The sequence below is a fragment of the Vigna unguiculata genome, chromosome 8 (genome assembly GCF_004118075.2).
Source record: "Vigna unguiculata cultivar IT97K-499-35 chromosome 8, ASM411807v1, whole genome shotgun sequence".
Classification (NCBI taxonomy): Eukaryota; Viridiplantae; Streptophyta; class Magnoliopsida; order Fabales; family Fabaceae; genus Vigna; species Vigna unguiculata.
The window spans coordinates 9,780,917-9,797,353 of record NC_040286.1 but is presented as its reverse complement, the minus strand read 5'-3'; the positions used below and the strand labels follow the sequence as shown (position 1 = coordinate 9,797,353).

The window sequence follows — 16,437 nt, the reverse complement described above, 5'->3', positions numbered from 1 at the left end:
TCAAGCATCTTTATGTTTGCTCAAGAATCTCATCGCACTCTCAAGCTCCACTAAAAGCATGCAAAGAGTGTCACTTTTAATTGTAGCATGTGCAATAGGCATGAGGGTAGTTTAGTAAAAGCGACTTCATCACCCTCAAATCGCACCATATAGAGGGGGATGGGATTTCAATGAATCTTGTTAATCATTGCTTGCAATCATCCTGTATCACTCCCAAAGGAATACAAACATTACCTGCTACTCCTCGCTTCTTACTCCTTGTGCATAGTACATTTGTGTAAAAGAACACAATGTAAGTGTTCTTCCTCGCTACTCTTCTGATTGAAAAATCGAGATCATAGGATTGATCATGGCGACGAACTTTTTAATTTGAACCGATCAATTTTTTTGCTCGCGTAAGTTGAGTTTCAACCCTTTTTCTTAGTTTATATTTGTTTTTTGGTTGCATGTGAGTCTTCTTGCACTTGAATGCGTCTTTTTAATCATTAGTATGAGTATTTGTTGATCAGTGATCACAACAGTATGTCTTGATTGTTCTTGTGTTATTGTAGGTATAGATAGAGCATCACGTGGAGTTAAAAGTGTTTTGGGTGTCTTGGAGTTTGTTAAACAATTTTAACAGGTAAAGGAAATTAGTCTTTATTTGTTTTGTAGTGTTTTTGATAATTTGATGAATGCATGTTGATGATTGATTTGATGTTGGGAATGAACTTTAGTTGATTTTGATGAATTAGATTTATGGTGAGCTTGACTGATTTGACTTGTATGGTTTGAATGTTTAATTCATAAATTTTTGTTGGTTAGGACTTGGTTTTATGTGATTGAAAGAGTTTAGAATCTAAGCAATTGAGCATATTGGTATGAGCTTCCATGTTTAATTTTTTTTTGAACCAATGAATTGTGAAAAGAGTACCAATTTGATCAATCGAATAGGTCCAAGTTCCCCAAAATATAATCATTGATACGATGCTGAGCGCCAGCCTCGTTGTGCAAGTCAAGAGCATTTTAGCTCTATGTTGTTGAACACCAGTTTGTACCGCTAAGCGTCGTAGGTTTGCAAATACTTTGACGTTGAGTGGCATAAAGGCATTGCAACGCTGAGCGCTATCGTCGTTGTGCAGGTTTGGGAGCATTTTAACTCCAGGTCGTTGAACACCAGTTTGTACCACTGAGCAGTAGACAGACATTGTTGAGCGCCAAATTTGTACTGCAGGTCTGAAGCATTTTAACTTCAATGCCATTAAGCGCCACCTTTTGCGAGAGGTTTAGCACTGAGTGCCATCCTTAAGCACTAGTTTATGTTTGATCCTATTTTCTTCTTTGGTTGTACCTTATATATGTTTATGACACTTTGAATTGTTATTTAATTAAGGTGAAATTGTTCTGTGAGCATGTATGATGATGATGGTGACTAAGGAATTTCACTAAGAAAATCTTTGTAACTTTAGTGTATGCATTGACGTATGGGTTTCAACAAGGTATCTTGAACTCTAATAACCATTCACACTAATGTAGAGTAAAATAGGTTATGTAGTGAGAGTCGTAGGAGGTTATAGTCATTGGACTTGCTTGGTCCTAGGAGCGAAGGAGATTAACCTTGTGAGTAGTAGGGTGATAACCCCTTTGTTTATGGCTCTACAAAGCATAAATACTACTACTACTACCACTACATGTGCACGCCTCCAGTGAATTCCTATGTCAAGGGTATGTATCCGGATAATTAAGTTTAGAGTTATTTGTTTTGTGTGCATATACATTCCTTATATTTTATCCATGCTTAGTTGTATACATATAATATGATTTATTGGTTTTAGGTTAACTATTTTACATATTAGCTTAACCTTTCGTGTGCTTTGTATTTCTTGTATTTGTTTCTCTCTTTCTTTTGCGATGATCACCTTACCGGTGTGAACAGATGGAGATGCAGGTTTAGAGACACCTTTAAAGTATGAAGAGCCATTAGTTAGAGTAATAGGAGGTCTCTGGGAGCATTTGTAATGGTTAGCCTTTGTGTAAAACTTTGTTGGTTTAATATGTTTGTATAAATGTCATAATTTTATGGTCTTTTCTTTTATAAGATTGTATTAATATATTTTATACTCTGAATTACCTATTTTGAATACTATTATGAAGTGACCTATTTTATTATGATGTTACAATAGTTATTAGACTATTATAAAAATAGTTTTCTTTTAACTCGAAGGAAAAAAAAAACAATGAGTGGTAACAAGATCCAAACAAAGGATACATGTATTGAGTAAGAGTTTCTAAGTTTTTTATGATAAGAAATGTATAATCTTACATGGTTTTGAATTGAAGGAGTCTATAAATTTGTATTGTGACAATGCATCAATAGTTTATTATTTCTAATTTTGTTCAACACTATAAAAGACAAAATATGAAAAATGATAAAAATTTCTTCAAAGTTGAAGTTTGAATAATTTCTTTTTTATTACTTCTAATTTTGTTCAACATTATAAAAGACAAATTATAAAAAATGATAAAAATTTCTTCAAAGTTGAAGTTTGAATAATTTCTTTTTTATTACTTCTAATTTTGTTCAACATTATAAAAGATAAATTATGGAAAATGATAAAAATTTCTTCAAAGTTGAAGTTTGAATAATTTCATTTTTATTACTTCTAATTTTGTTCAACATTATAAAAGACAAATTATGGAAAATAATAAAAATTTCTTCAAAGTTGAAGAACTTTGAATAATTTCTTTTTTGTTAGCCAGGTCGAAAAGAAAATTAATTGGTATGTCAAAACAAAACCATTTAATACATATTCTCAAAATAAAAAAATAATACTGACTATACACATCGTCTTATTACTTGATTTTTTAAATAACACATAAATTCAAAAAATATAGAATTCTCAAAATTAAAAAAATATTCAAATTTTCTCAAATAACTTTTTAAGAAGTACATTATTCTTAATTTTTCATTTTGAATGAAAATACGTAGGATAGAAAGAAAGATCATTCCTTGTCAAGCTCACAAAAAAAATCAAAAATATTTTCAAAATTTTACAAATAGTTTTTTAGAACTATGAAAACATTAATTTTTCATTTTAAATGAAAATATTTAGGAGTAAAGTTAATCCCTATCGAACCCACAAATTTCAAAAGACTATTTTTGTTTCTTTTGTGTAGTTTTTCATTTTCATTTTTGGAAAAAATAAACATTAAAAAACCACATCATTTTTTGTATACTGAATTAGAGGTATGTAGACATCCGCTTAAGGGTATTAATACCTTCTTTACATGTGTAAACAATTCCTGGACCCAAAATTTGGTTTTGTAGACCATGTATTATCTTTACGTTTTATTTTTGTAGTTTTCCATAATAAACTAGGGTGAGAATGTAAGACCCTCTAGGGTGTTACAGGGAACTCCAAACTATATTTTTTTCTTTAAATTTTCCTTTTTTTTGGTTCGTCATTCCGTCGCGATTTCAGTTGTGATACATGACGATTTCGCTAGGGATCGAACCCAAAATATCTAGTTACTTTTTAGTTATTATTATTTTTATTTGTCGTCCTGTCATGATTTCGGTTGCAACATTAGTAATTTGGTCTCTATATTTATACATCTAATTCATTTTGGTCCCTATATATTTACTAAAAAATCTCTATTTTTTTTAAAAAAGACTCAATTGATATCCCATTTTTGTTAGAAATATTCAATATGGTTTCTATGTTAATTTGACATTAAGGGAGTCGATTACATCTCGACCCCACCTAGGGATGAGTACATCTCGACCTCAACAAAGGGACAGGTATATCTCAGCTCAATCCACCTCTAAGCTTAAGGGTGCAAACCTACATCCTAGTACATTTGGGCTTAGGGGTACAGACATACATCCTAATACATATGAGATAAAGCATACAAACGTACATCCTAGTACATATGGGTTCAAGCATATAGACATACATCCCAATACATATGGGCTCAAACATACAAACGTACATCCTAATACATATGGGCTTAGGCATACAAGCGACATCGCAAATGGAATACATGACTGTACGAGTGCATTCAATAATATGGGCAACATAAGGGAATGTAACAGTAGTTACGGTTACGATAGGGCATCCATGGGATTTATTGGTATTTACGAAGAGAATAAAAACGATTACAAAGGTAATGAAGTCATGATTAGACTTAGGTAATAAAAAAAAAGGTTTAGTGTCCAAGGTAAGGGATCTATCTTTGCATTCAACTTTTACTCACACCTAAATTAGAAGTATTATTGACTTGAGCTCGAAGTGCCTATAGGTACCTACCCTCTAGGAACATTGCTAAGTAGTAGTTTAGAGGAAACCCTATGAAGAAGAGATGAAGGATTGAAGATTTTTGAGGCAACTCGGTTTCATACATGAACACATTCTTTTGAAGTGCCATATATCAAAATCTAGATCATCATTTTCTACTTGAAAGGTGTCACACGTCAAAATCTAAAGATTCTAAGATAGAAGATGATCTAGATTTTGACAAGACAGTCCTAAACTTTTACATGTGAAATTTCCAAACGGTGTTAACATCAACTTAAAGAGGCAGATTGATTCTTTTTACAAAAATAGAAACTTAATTGAATAAAAAATAATTATAAAAACCAAAATGAATTACAAATCTAAACATATAAACCAAATTAATAATTAAACCTAAATATTTATTGGACTAAGTGCAGGAGGTACTAAATCAATTTTTTGTTTGTAAATATTATGTATTAGTATAATATTTTTATCTTTTTAGTTTATTTTTTCAATATTTCTATTTATAAGATAATATAAAGAAGAAGAAGAAAAAACCCTTATATATAACATGCTCTTCTCTGGAAGTAGAGATGACAACGGGCCGGGTCAAATACAAATACTGCATACCCGCAACCCGACCTACAGTAGAGAAATTCACTTGTTATCTGTCGGGTACCCGTTTAAAAAATACTTGCGGATACTCAAAAAAAGATATTTTATAATTTTTTAAAATAAAATTTAAATAAAATTACAATAAAATATAAAATAAAATAAAAATTTAATTTAATGTAATAAAATATATCTTAAATTTTAATTTTAATTAAATTTAACTAAATAAAATATAATTTTAATTTTAATTTTTTGTAGTTAACATAAAGTTGCTGGCATAGATAGTATAATACTCGCACCCGACCTGTTTATGAAATATTAAAATACCCGCTACTTACTATTCGTAGATAATAAATATCCACATGTATCAACTATCCGCCACTAATTTTATCTGCATATAGGTGCTGGCAGAAGTATTTTGTCATGCCTATTTGAAAGTAAAAGTATTCTCTTTGAAGATTTTAATAGTGTTATGGTCCAAGATTAAATCCTTTCAAGCTCTCTCTTTCCTTGACATAGAACAATTAATTATGTAGATTTATTTCCTTTTGACAAATCTTAAAAATATTTGAATTATTTGAAGTTCAGTAGAGCTAATCAAACAGAAAAAATATGTATAAACCTAATTGCCATTTTATAATTCGTGCAAAATGGTAAGATTCATCTCTCATGATATATAACATGTAAAGATTCTATAGCTATGAACCCTAAATTCTAAACTTTAAACGTTAAAGCTTTGAAACAAGAGCAAAACACATAATCTCTTCATGTATAGTGGAAGCTAACAACAATTAATGACAAAAAAGAAATGTAAATATATACTTGGAAACCTCTAGCAAAAATTCTCAAATCCCATATATTCATCGTTTTGAATCTTCAATATCATGTTTGATATTCCAACTCCACCTATAAACAGGCATATTAAGAACTTTATCAATAAAAAGAGGACAAAAGCAAACACTAGGCAAGTATCAACTAATGGAGACAGAAAAAACACTCACCCAATGCAATTGCACTAGCAAATATTGTGAAGGCCAAGACAAAAATAATTAAAGATGCCCTTTTGAAGATGTTAACAAGCTTGTCAATGAGATGTTGTCCTATGAATGCTGCAATGGCAGCCACAAGGGTGAGGAAGAGCGCTGCCAAACAGTAAGAAAATGAACATAAATTACTTGAAATCCATGTTTCCTTTGAAAACCATTCAAGAGAGATTTGAAGGGTAAAATGTGAAGTTTAATTTCACCGTATGGAACTGGAAAACGGTTCAAGAGATAGTATTGTACAACTGACAAAGATGCTGAGTACATCATTCCAAAAGTGGCTGTGGCACTTGCTACCTGCAAAATCATGAAAGATAAGATAGAATCGGCTGAAAGTGCATCTTCTGTCTCACATATCTGTATCCGATACTACTAACTATTACACATTTATCATGTTTTTAAGAATTCTTATACAGTTTTTCAATATACATATATGGTATCTTATTATTTTCAAATTAAACTTATTGTTGTATCATATATAATCCAGTACATATATCGTATCATAAATTAGAACTCACCTGCGGAACAATTTCCACTTCTAGAAATAAAGGACCCATGACAAATCCAGAACCTGTACCAAGAAGTCCACCAACAATTCCAGCCAGCAGAGAACAAATGCCGGCTAGAAATAGATGGTGCAATGGCCAATGTGTGTGTTGACCTCCTGCAGATTTCCCCTTATACAGGGCTCTAGCTTGATACAAATAAAATCCTACAGTAATTGGTATCTACAAAACAAAAGTGGTGCCAGAATATAGTAAGCAATTTCCACTTTCCCACATTTGAGATCAAAGTCTCACTGAATATGCAGTATGTTCAATTATACAATAGATCTTAGCCTCTTATGCAGATTCAGTGATATCTGGCACAACAGAAAAAGAAGTGATACTAATTGGTTTACCTGTGACAAAGTAAGTATCCAGTATCTGACAGAACAGGAAGCTACCAAATTCTGTCAAAAGTTAATAATCCCTTTGAATGGTTAGTTGAAAAAACTACACCAGAGAAAAAGGAGGAATGGAATTTTAATTATTCTAATTCTACCAGAAGGAAAAGAAAATTACTTTGGCAATCTGTAAGATAACAAATGCAAGCCACACCAAGAAAATAAGTACAAACTCCTTCCAATAGATGTTGCCAAGGAAGCTCACCTGCATGGATATACCTTCCTTTATGGCATATAATAACTTAATTTGATAATGTTAAGAAGTGAATTTTAAGTCTAAGTCAATCTTACAAATCAGACTTTGATACCATGTTAAAAAGTTGACTGTAAGTCTAACTCATTCTCACACAATCGATATCTAAGGTTAGATTTGTACCTAGTTATATACTCTGAATTGTCTTATTTCTACTCGATATACCAACCTCAACTTTTCTAGAATCCTTTGCAGCCCCTTCCTCTGCACAACCTGGAAGATACTTGTACCCCTCTTCGTCACTGCATGTTGCTGGAAGAGAAGGTTAATGGCATATACTTGGTTAAATTGTAGGATTATATTGAGTCTGTTTGTTGTGACTAGATTAATTCTATATTTGAGAAAAAAAAAATCATAAACCCACCAGTAGACTCTGAAAGTTTGATAGTTTCCTGATATTATTGAAACGAAATGGTGGATCAGAATCAGAATCATAATAGTGCTTGAACATGTAGGTTGTGTACTAAAGTGCAAGGTAATGAACCCAAGATTTTTGTAGCATTTACCTCTTTCATTTTGGTTTCCTTTTTCCATGTCTCAGAACCATTGAAGAATGCCCTTATTGATGTCACTGCATGGACCGAAACAGCAAATTAATCACATTACTGAGTCATATTTTAAGCAATGTACAAAACTTCTATGATTACCTAAACAGAGAATTATTAGAAGAATAGTGACCATCCAATCGGCAAATATTACACTCAAGATAACTCCTATGCTGATTCCAAGCATGAGAGTGGGTTGGATAAGCAGCATCAAATCATAGTCAATAACAGGTTCATCAAGAGTGGGATGTTTCTGTTTCAAGCAGAAAAATACTGCTGAGATAGCTGCACCTGTGACCATACCTGAAGCAAATGGACAAACAGTATTAATGCAGTGAATTTAAATCTAACTTAACCCTACAAAATGGTCTCAGTATATACTATAATTTGGTTTTATCTTTATTTCATACGAGATCTTCAACAGTCAAAACCGGTTTCAGCAATAGACTAGTCTATGAACAAGTAGTTTCTGAACAGATAGATGATTGCAGAAAGAGATAGAGAAATGCTTACACTTTGAAATGGAAACTGCTGATTTTGGATCAAAGCCAAGAATCAGGATTAGCATTGGCACAAAGATGCCACCACCCCCTACTCCTCCAACACTTCCAAATGCTGCTCCCAAGATTCCAATCAAGGTTCCAACAACAATTCTCCAGCCAAATTCCATTTCCTATTCATAATTCAGTAATCAAATTTGTTCTTTCTTAATCTCTGAAGTTAGACAAGTAATATCTCCTTACCCAATAGATCAACAGAACAAGTTCATCTTAACAGTGACATATCAAAATCATCATATAAGTGTTACTTATCTTATAATGCATAAGAGCATTATGTTACAATGAATTAAGGAACAATGTAATGTGATGGATGCAACTTGCAAGAACTTACTGGCCACACATGTTGATAACCCAAATGGCTCCAAATGATTTCCAAGGCTTTGATATGGTAAGAAAATGGGTTTGATTCATTGGTCCTAGACACTTCAGTTTTAGTGCTTGCTTTAGCATAGATCAAGACACAGAGCAGGAAAAAAATGAAGGAAAAAATAAGCACTTTTCTCATGATTGATCACCCAATTGCTCCAGCAAAAGTGGAAGGAAAACCAGAAGAAAAGAAGATGACTGATATGCTATGCAAAGAAAAACATGTACGATATGTGTTTTATAACTGTGACAGCTAAGAAATGTATGTTTCTTTAACCAAGGAAATTGGCATGTTCTTAATGAGTTACACATTACAATTTTTAATATAGAAAAATGATTGAGTTTTGATTTTAGTTTTGTTAAGAAAAATTGTGTTCATATCAACTAGGATAGTTTTGTTGAAGAATTATCTCCACTAATGTCAACTGAGCAGCATTGCAAATTTTGGAATTATTAAATGTGTTTAATATTAAAATATTAAAATACATTTTTTTATTTGATGATAACTGAATTATTATACTTAAATAAATAAGAATATAATTTAATAAATTTAAATTTTTTTAGCTAAAAAAACATTTTAAAAATAAAAATAATAAATTGAATATATTTGAATATTTTGAAAATTAATTTTCTATGAAAAAGAAGAGGAAGTATATTGAATAAAAAATTATTGTTCTAAAACTAAAAAAAAATAAAATTTGAACCTTGTAACTATATTCGGAGAAATGTATTAAAAACTCATTTACTAATATAAATTAGTGTATTTTATTATTTGTAACAAAATTCGATAATTAATACTTATTATAAACTTCTTTCTCTTCCAAAATCATATTTTATTATTTGTGACAAAATTTTATAATTAATACTTATTATTTTATCTGTAATTTGACATCTCCCTATTTGTTTATTGTCAGTTTCTCATTTTATAAGGAACTTCTTTCTCTTTCAAATTTAAATCATGTGGCATAATAACTTATTGTGAATGTTTTTCTTTTCTAAATTTTTTGCATTGTTATAAATGTACGTTTTATGTTTTATGTTGTGTAATCTTTTCACTACAAGTATACTTTTTTATTATTTATTTTAAACTCTGATATGTTTTCCTTCTTTGTAATTAATAAAACTATAGATTGAAGGCATAAGAGAAATCGTTATTCGTATTCTATACATAGAAACAAAACATTTTATTGGAATTACACAAAAAAAAAATCAATCTAAATTTAATAAGAAAATTGACTATAAAAAAATATATTTAAACTTGAACATTATTGAGATTGTTTAGACTCGGATAAGAATAGAGCTTTTGAACGATTGGTGTGACCGTCTCAATTATAAAATGATAAAGTGGCCTACAAGCCGGGAGTTAGCAAATTCTGATATGTTAAATTGACATGGAATGTGTCTTTTGGATTGTTCCAAGGGTCAGCAATGTTTTTTTTTTTTTCATTTTTATTATATCCAAATGTATTAACTTCAAGTGTTATTTATAGCTCTCTTACTATTTTAGTTAAAGCTAAAACAAAAAGAAAAAGAGTTTAATAGTTTTTATTCCCAATATATGTAGAGTTGATTTTTATCCCTTAATTTCTTTTTGTCCTCAATTTTAATTTTATTTAAATAATTTCAATGTTCATCTCAAACCCATTTTCTTTGATAATGCAATTTCATTTCAAATCTTATGGTGTGTTTGGATGAGGCAATTCAAGAGAGTAATTCATTTATTTGAAGAATTTGAAATTCTTTGTAATGAAATGCTTTGTTTGGATAGAGAAATTAAAAAGCATTTAAAAAGCATGCATTTTGTTGAAGTATTTCAATTAGCTAAATTAGAAGAAATTCAAATACTCTAAAAAAAGGTGGAATTTAAAAAGATGCTCACTCAACCTCACACTCTCGACTCACTTCCAAACGGACTTGGCAAACCCGACAACCATGACACGTCGGACAGACCCGATGACCCAAACAGACTGGGTGACCTGATGACACATACGAGTCGGGCGGGCTTGACAACTCAAATAGGTCGGTCAAGCCTGACAACCCACACCGTCCGGGTGGGCCTGACGACCAAGATGGGTTGAGTGGGCTTGACGACCTAGTGGTGCCAAGCTGGGCCAATGACCTAGCCAGGTCGTGCCGGGCCAGGTTGACGAACTTGACGGACACGACCGGCAGGTATGGGCCGTCAGGCTTGTTTGGATCATCAGGCCAACCCAACCTATTTGGGTTTTTTAGCCGACCTGGCCTGGTTGAGTTGTCGGGTTAGACCAATTCGGCTGGGTAGTCGGGTCAGTCCGATCCATCTGGATCGTCGAACCCGTTTCTAAATTTATCATGAACTCAAAACATAATTAAGCCTAAAATAAATACTGTAAAAATTAAATTTTATCTCACAAGAAATTCAATTGTTTTTTCCAAACAAGAAATTGAAATGTAAGGTATTTTAATTTCTTTATCCAAACAAGTTATTTAGAAAATGAAGGAGATTTAATTGCAAGCAATTCAAATACAAAGCATTTCAATTTCTAAGTATTATTGAAATAGTCCATCCAAACACAAGGTTAGAGTTCGAAGGATTACCTCAACTCTTCGTTCTCATAAAGTTCCTTCTTTGGCACCATGACACTCTGCTCACTACCTTCGAAGTGGGCTTTATGTTACCATCTAGGTAATTCAAATGTTGCTTTTTCGAGCTTCACTTGTGTTACCTCTTAGCGTTTGCTTTTTAGGGTTTGGTGTTGGTCAAGTAAAGACCTAAGATATAATACATCTTTAAGTGGGTTGCATTCCACATCCTCGGGGTAAGCTTTTGTTCGAGCTCTTTTAGCTTGTAGGCTCCATTCTAGAGGGAGTTTGTAATGTAATACGGTTTGTCCCAGTTGGGTGCAAACTTTCTTTCTGCTTAAAGTTTAGAGGGTTGCTAGACTTTTTCTAGACTATGTCTTCCTTCTGCACCGTTCTTTCTTGAATTCGGGTATTATAACACGGGGTTGTTATTTGCTTCTGTACTCAATGTTGGAATGCCAAGTTACTTTTCTACTCGGACACTGGAACACCAAGTTTCTCCTTGTATTGGATCACTAGAACACAAAGTTTATTCCTGTATTGGAACGCCAAGTTGTTCTTGTACTGAGGTACTAAAACATTGAGTTGCTCTTGCTCTTGTACTTGAGTATTAGAACACTGAATTGCTCATGTACTTAAGTATTGTGACACCAAATTGATCTTATACTCGGACACTAAAATCTTGAGTTGCTCTTGTACTTGGGCATTATAACACCAAGTTACTTTTGCTTATGTACTCGGGTATTGGAACACCAAGTTGGTCCTTGGTCGATTAGGATTGTGTACCCATCAGTTGACAATGGTGACAGTGATAACCCTTGGACTATCTTGCTCATGGTCATGAACTTTGGTCGGCAAAACCCTATATGGTAGTGTAGGGTTGTGCACAACTTCTCAATTGTTGCGGTTATGCTCATGGTGACAACCTCGTTTGAAGGGTATATTCCTACGGTCAATGACTTAAGGCTATGTTCTTGTAGGGTCATAGGACCTAGCCACCCTTTCATGTCAATGAGGGAAATGTGATCTCTCTTCGACCTCTAAGATTCCTTTTGTAGTTTATTCTTTTGATATCAATGTTTTGAAGATTAGGATTATTCCCAGTCTTTGTCGTTGTTGGAGTGATTTGGCCGTTTTCGGCGTTTGGACTACTAAGCTCCTTTAGGAGTGGTTTGTGCAAGATTCTACTACTCAAACAGAGTTTGACGACTGCTAATTAGGTTGTTCCTATTTGGAGGGATTGCTCTTTCTCTATTTTGTCAAAGTTTCTAGTTTTTTCAAGTGTTGTATTGTCGTGCAACTCTTTCTTTCGCTATTGCTTCTCTTACACATGCTTCTTTTTGGACTTCGTGAATGAGGTCCAAATAAGCTCAGAGGTTATCTTCATTGTGTGCTTAATTAAAGTGTTGTCTTGTCGAGCTCTAGTAGTGTGTGACTCCTATTTTCCTGTGAGGATCATTTTGGTGAGGCTTTTGGGCTTCTAATGAAGGATGGTGTAAGTGGGACCACCTAAATTGCCAATTGCACAGTGCATAGAAGTTTCTTGATGGAAATATTGTTAAAAGTTTATTAAGTAGACTCTTAGGAAAGAGAGGTGAGTCACCGTAGACAAACTTAAGAATCTTGTCTTTCCTAGCTAGAGTTTTCCCTAGATCATTTCATATAATTTTCCTCATAAAAAATTATGCCTTTAATTTGGCGAAACATTGTTAGCCATATCACTTGTACTTCATCCTCTTTTAGTTGAGTTTCTTCTCGTACCTTGCGTATGAGGTTGATCTATTAGCATTCTCATGCATTGAGGATTTTGTGGTTGTTGTGGTTAAAACCGATTTGTAAGTTATCATCATTATGAGCTTTCCTCGAAGCTTCATCACTGAGTTGGAGTATTAGGCTCTCAAGAGTCAAGTTATTGCCTCTTTGTTATAACACTCCATGTTTTAATAAGAAAGAGACTTTGATGAAAGATATTCTGGTGTGAGAGAGGAGAGATCCATCACCTAGCTATCCAAATGCACCATTGACAAAAGTTACTTTTTCATCTGAATTTATTCATTGTTTTTATTGATTTTGAATTAAGTTTCGGACAAGTTTTCCTTTGAATTGTTGTGAGACTTCGTCACGTTTGGTTTGTCATCGACAAACTCAATCTTTCTTTAAGCTCCACATTGATATTTATGGCTTCTCGATATTTCTGGTGCAAATTAATAATTATTATATCTTGGGAAATTGTATCTTTATAACAAGCTAATAGTTTTTGCCACATGAGCTTGGTGTACGAGGTAATCCTTTGATGATTCAATATGAAGCTTTTCCTCTTTTTGAAATTCTTATTTTGGAAGTGAAAGCTACGGTGAGAGGTGAAAATGTAATGATGTCATGTGCGCCACCACAAGACCTTGTGAGAATTCTAACTTTGGTTTCACCCGTTGGGGGAGAGCGAGCAACAATGGGGTATCAGAACCCCGCAACTACACTCTATCGTGGGCATGATGTGTACATCTCCTTCAATTGTAGCTCATATTCTCTTCTCAAAGAGATTATTTTTGTGGCATTTGTCATAGTTTAAAAATAAAAAGGAAGAAAGAGCTGCAAAGCATGATGTTGCAACTTTTGTCACTATGGTAATTCTTTGAATCGTCACCAACATGCAGACTTCAAGCCTTAGAGTTGTCTAGAAAATCATTGGATTTTGGCTGCCTTTGTAGTCACCAAGTACAATGTCATTTGCAAGCTATCCTAATTGCTTATTGTTTAGGGCGGGTGTTATCCAAGCCTACCATTAACTTGGATGAAGTAAATAGAATATATATATATATATATATATATATATATATATATATATATATATATATATTTGTTGTGAATGTAGATACTTCCAAGGAGAAAATACTACATTGAGTGGTTTTAGGATGTATATTGAATGAGGACTACTAAAATGAGGTTAACCTAACTCTACTGATATTGGATTCATATAAAGGAAGATATTATGTGGTCAAAGTTGATGGATGTTTCTATGAAAAGAAAAAAGAGAACAACTTTTCTATGTGTTTTTTTTGTATCATTACCAAGAGAAAAAGTCCTTATTTATATATACAAAAAGGTAGTTTAAGGGATACAACTTAAGGGTTACAATAGTTAATGCAAACAATTTAAATAACATTAATAGTAATCAATCATGAGTGACGATTAGCAAGTCAATGAATATCCATCAATTTCATAACACTTCCTTTTAGGTGTCCATTGATTAGAGAATGTACCTCGTTAGTATCTTACTAGGAAAAACACTTTGCGATAAAAATCTAGTGGAGGAAAAATAATACATAAATCTAGTGGAGGAAAAATAATACATCTTTTTTATTCTTCGATATAATATTATTCATCACATCTTCTATTTCCCCCCTCATGTAACTTACATCATTAAGATTACATAGTCCAATCTTGTGAACCAATTACTCCAAGGTTCTCCTTAGCAAAGACTTTATAACTAAATATGCCAGATTTTCACATGAAAGAATCTTTTAGATCTCTATATCACCATTTCTTTGAAGATCATGAGTGAATTTTTTTTTTGAAGAATATGTTTTGTTTTGTTACCTTTAATATATCGTTCTTTCAATTGAGAAATACATGCACTATTGTCTTCATATATGGTTGTTGATTCCATATTTTTCGATGATAGATCCTAATTTTGTCGCACATGTTGAATTATAGACCTTAACTAAACACTTTCACGACTTACCTCATGTAATGCTAACATTTCTGCATGACTTAACGATGTAGTTGTTATGGTTTGTTTCATAGACCACCATGAATTTGTTATGCCACCGCATGTGAACAAATATCCTATTTCTGATCGACCATTGTGAGGATCTGATAAATAACCTGCATCTGAATAACCCATTATATATGATTTTGAATCATTTTGATAAAATAAGCCCATGTTAATAGTGCCCTTAAGATAACAAAGTATATGTTTTATTCCAGACCAATGTCTTGTAGGCTAACAAATTTATAGCAAATTCTATATCAGGTCAAGTATAATTGGCAAGACATATTAATGCTCCTATAGCACTAAGATATGGTACTTCTGGACCAAAAAGTTCTTCATCCTATCCTTAAGGTCTAAAAGGGTCTTTATCAACATCTAACGACCTTACAACCATTGAAGTACATAATGAATGTGACTTGTCTATATAGAACCTTTTAAGTACCTTCATTATAGAAGCTTCTTGATGTACAAAAACACCTTTATTTAAATACATAATTTGTAATCCCAAAAAAAACTTTGACCTTCTCAAATCCTTCTTCTTAAACTCTTTCTTTAAGTAATCAATTCCTTTTGTGAACTCATTAGGAGTTCCAACGATGTTTATGTCATCTACAAAAGCAACAATAATGGAAAATTCATTTTCTAATATTTTCATATAAATAGAAAGACTAATATGATCATTTCTATACCCTTCTTTTAACAAGTACTCACTAAGACAGTTATACCACACACGTCCCAATTGCTTTAATCAAATAAAGGGACTTATTCCGTTTTGTGAATAATCCTCTTTAGAATTTTTCTTGTTGGGCAAATTAAATCCTTTAAGGTTTTAATATAAATATCATTCTCAAGAGAATCGTACAAATAGACTGTAACATAATCCATTAGATGTAAATGCAAACTTTCTTGTGCAACTAGGATAATCAACTAGTGAATATGTTTCTTCATGTATCAATACCAGGTTTTTGTGAAAAATCTTGAGCAACTAACTATGTTTTGTATTTAACAATTTCATCATTCTTATTTTGTTTTTGTGCAAAAATCGATTTGTACCCAATGGGTTTTACACCCTCATGTTGCAAATTATATGTCCAAAGACCTTTCGTTTAACAAACAAATCTAATTATGCTTCTGTTGCATCTTTTCATTTTGACTAATCATTTCTTTGTCGACAATCTTCAATGATCATTTGTTCTTGATTCTTATTGTCACTCATAATGTAACATCCTAGTCAGATATTACTAATTTAAATAAAATAAAATAGGAAGTAAATACAAAATTGCATTAATAATAACTCCTCTTCCCAAAATGCAGGAAAACTAAGTCATTTATTACATCGCCAAAGATTCAAAATCCAAAAAAATAAAATAAATGCCAACTACAAGTTCCAAGTATGTATAAATAAAGGTTTACAAAATCATTAAAATCCATAAAATCATAAAACTCCATGAAAAGCTTTCCCATGCTAACCCCTCACCGGCACTATGCCTCACCAGCACCACTTGTAACATCATCTACTCCC

At 32.4% G+C, this 16,437-nt stretch overlaps 1 protein-coding gene across 1 annotated transcript; it reads right to left on the bottom strand.

The window, feature by feature from the left end:
- Positions 1–5,519: 5,519 nt before the first annotated feature.
- On the bottom strand, positions 5,520–8,784 carry LOC114195481 (sulfite exporter TauE/SafE family protein 3-like). The gene is made up of 12 exons (XM_028085969.1): positions 8,547–8,784; positions 8,169–8,328; positions 7,758–7,958; positions 7,617–7,681; positions 7,475–7,502; positions 7,280–7,362; positions 6,976–7,062; positions 6,813–6,863; positions 6,430–6,639; positions 6,115–6,208; positions 5,870–6,010; positions 5,520–5,774 (listed from the first exon to the last, which is right to left on the bottom strand). Exons 1-12 carry the CDS (start codon positions 8,718–8,720, stop codon positions 5,701–5,703), a joined length of 1,368 nt encoding a protein of 455 aa, XP_027941770.1. The 5' UTR covers positions 8,721–8,784; the 3' UTR covers positions 5,520–5,700.
- Between the last annotated feature and the right edge of the window lie 7,653 nt (positions 8,785–16,437).

Bases quoted from the DNA above. Each gene is read 5' to 3' on its own strand.
- LOC114195481 (XM_028085969.1), bottom strand. From the start codon at position 8,720: ATGAGAAAAGTGCTTATTTTTTCCTTCATTTTTTTCCTGCTCTGTGTC. The intron at 7,363-7,474 runs GTGGGTTTATGA...CTTCTCTTCCAG, and splicing joins CAAACTTTCAGAGTCTACTG to CAACATGCAGTGACGAAGAG. The intron at 6,640-6,812 runs GTAAACCAATTA...TTTGTTTTGTAG, and splicing joins GGATACTTACTTTGTCACAG to ATACCAATTACTGTAGGATT.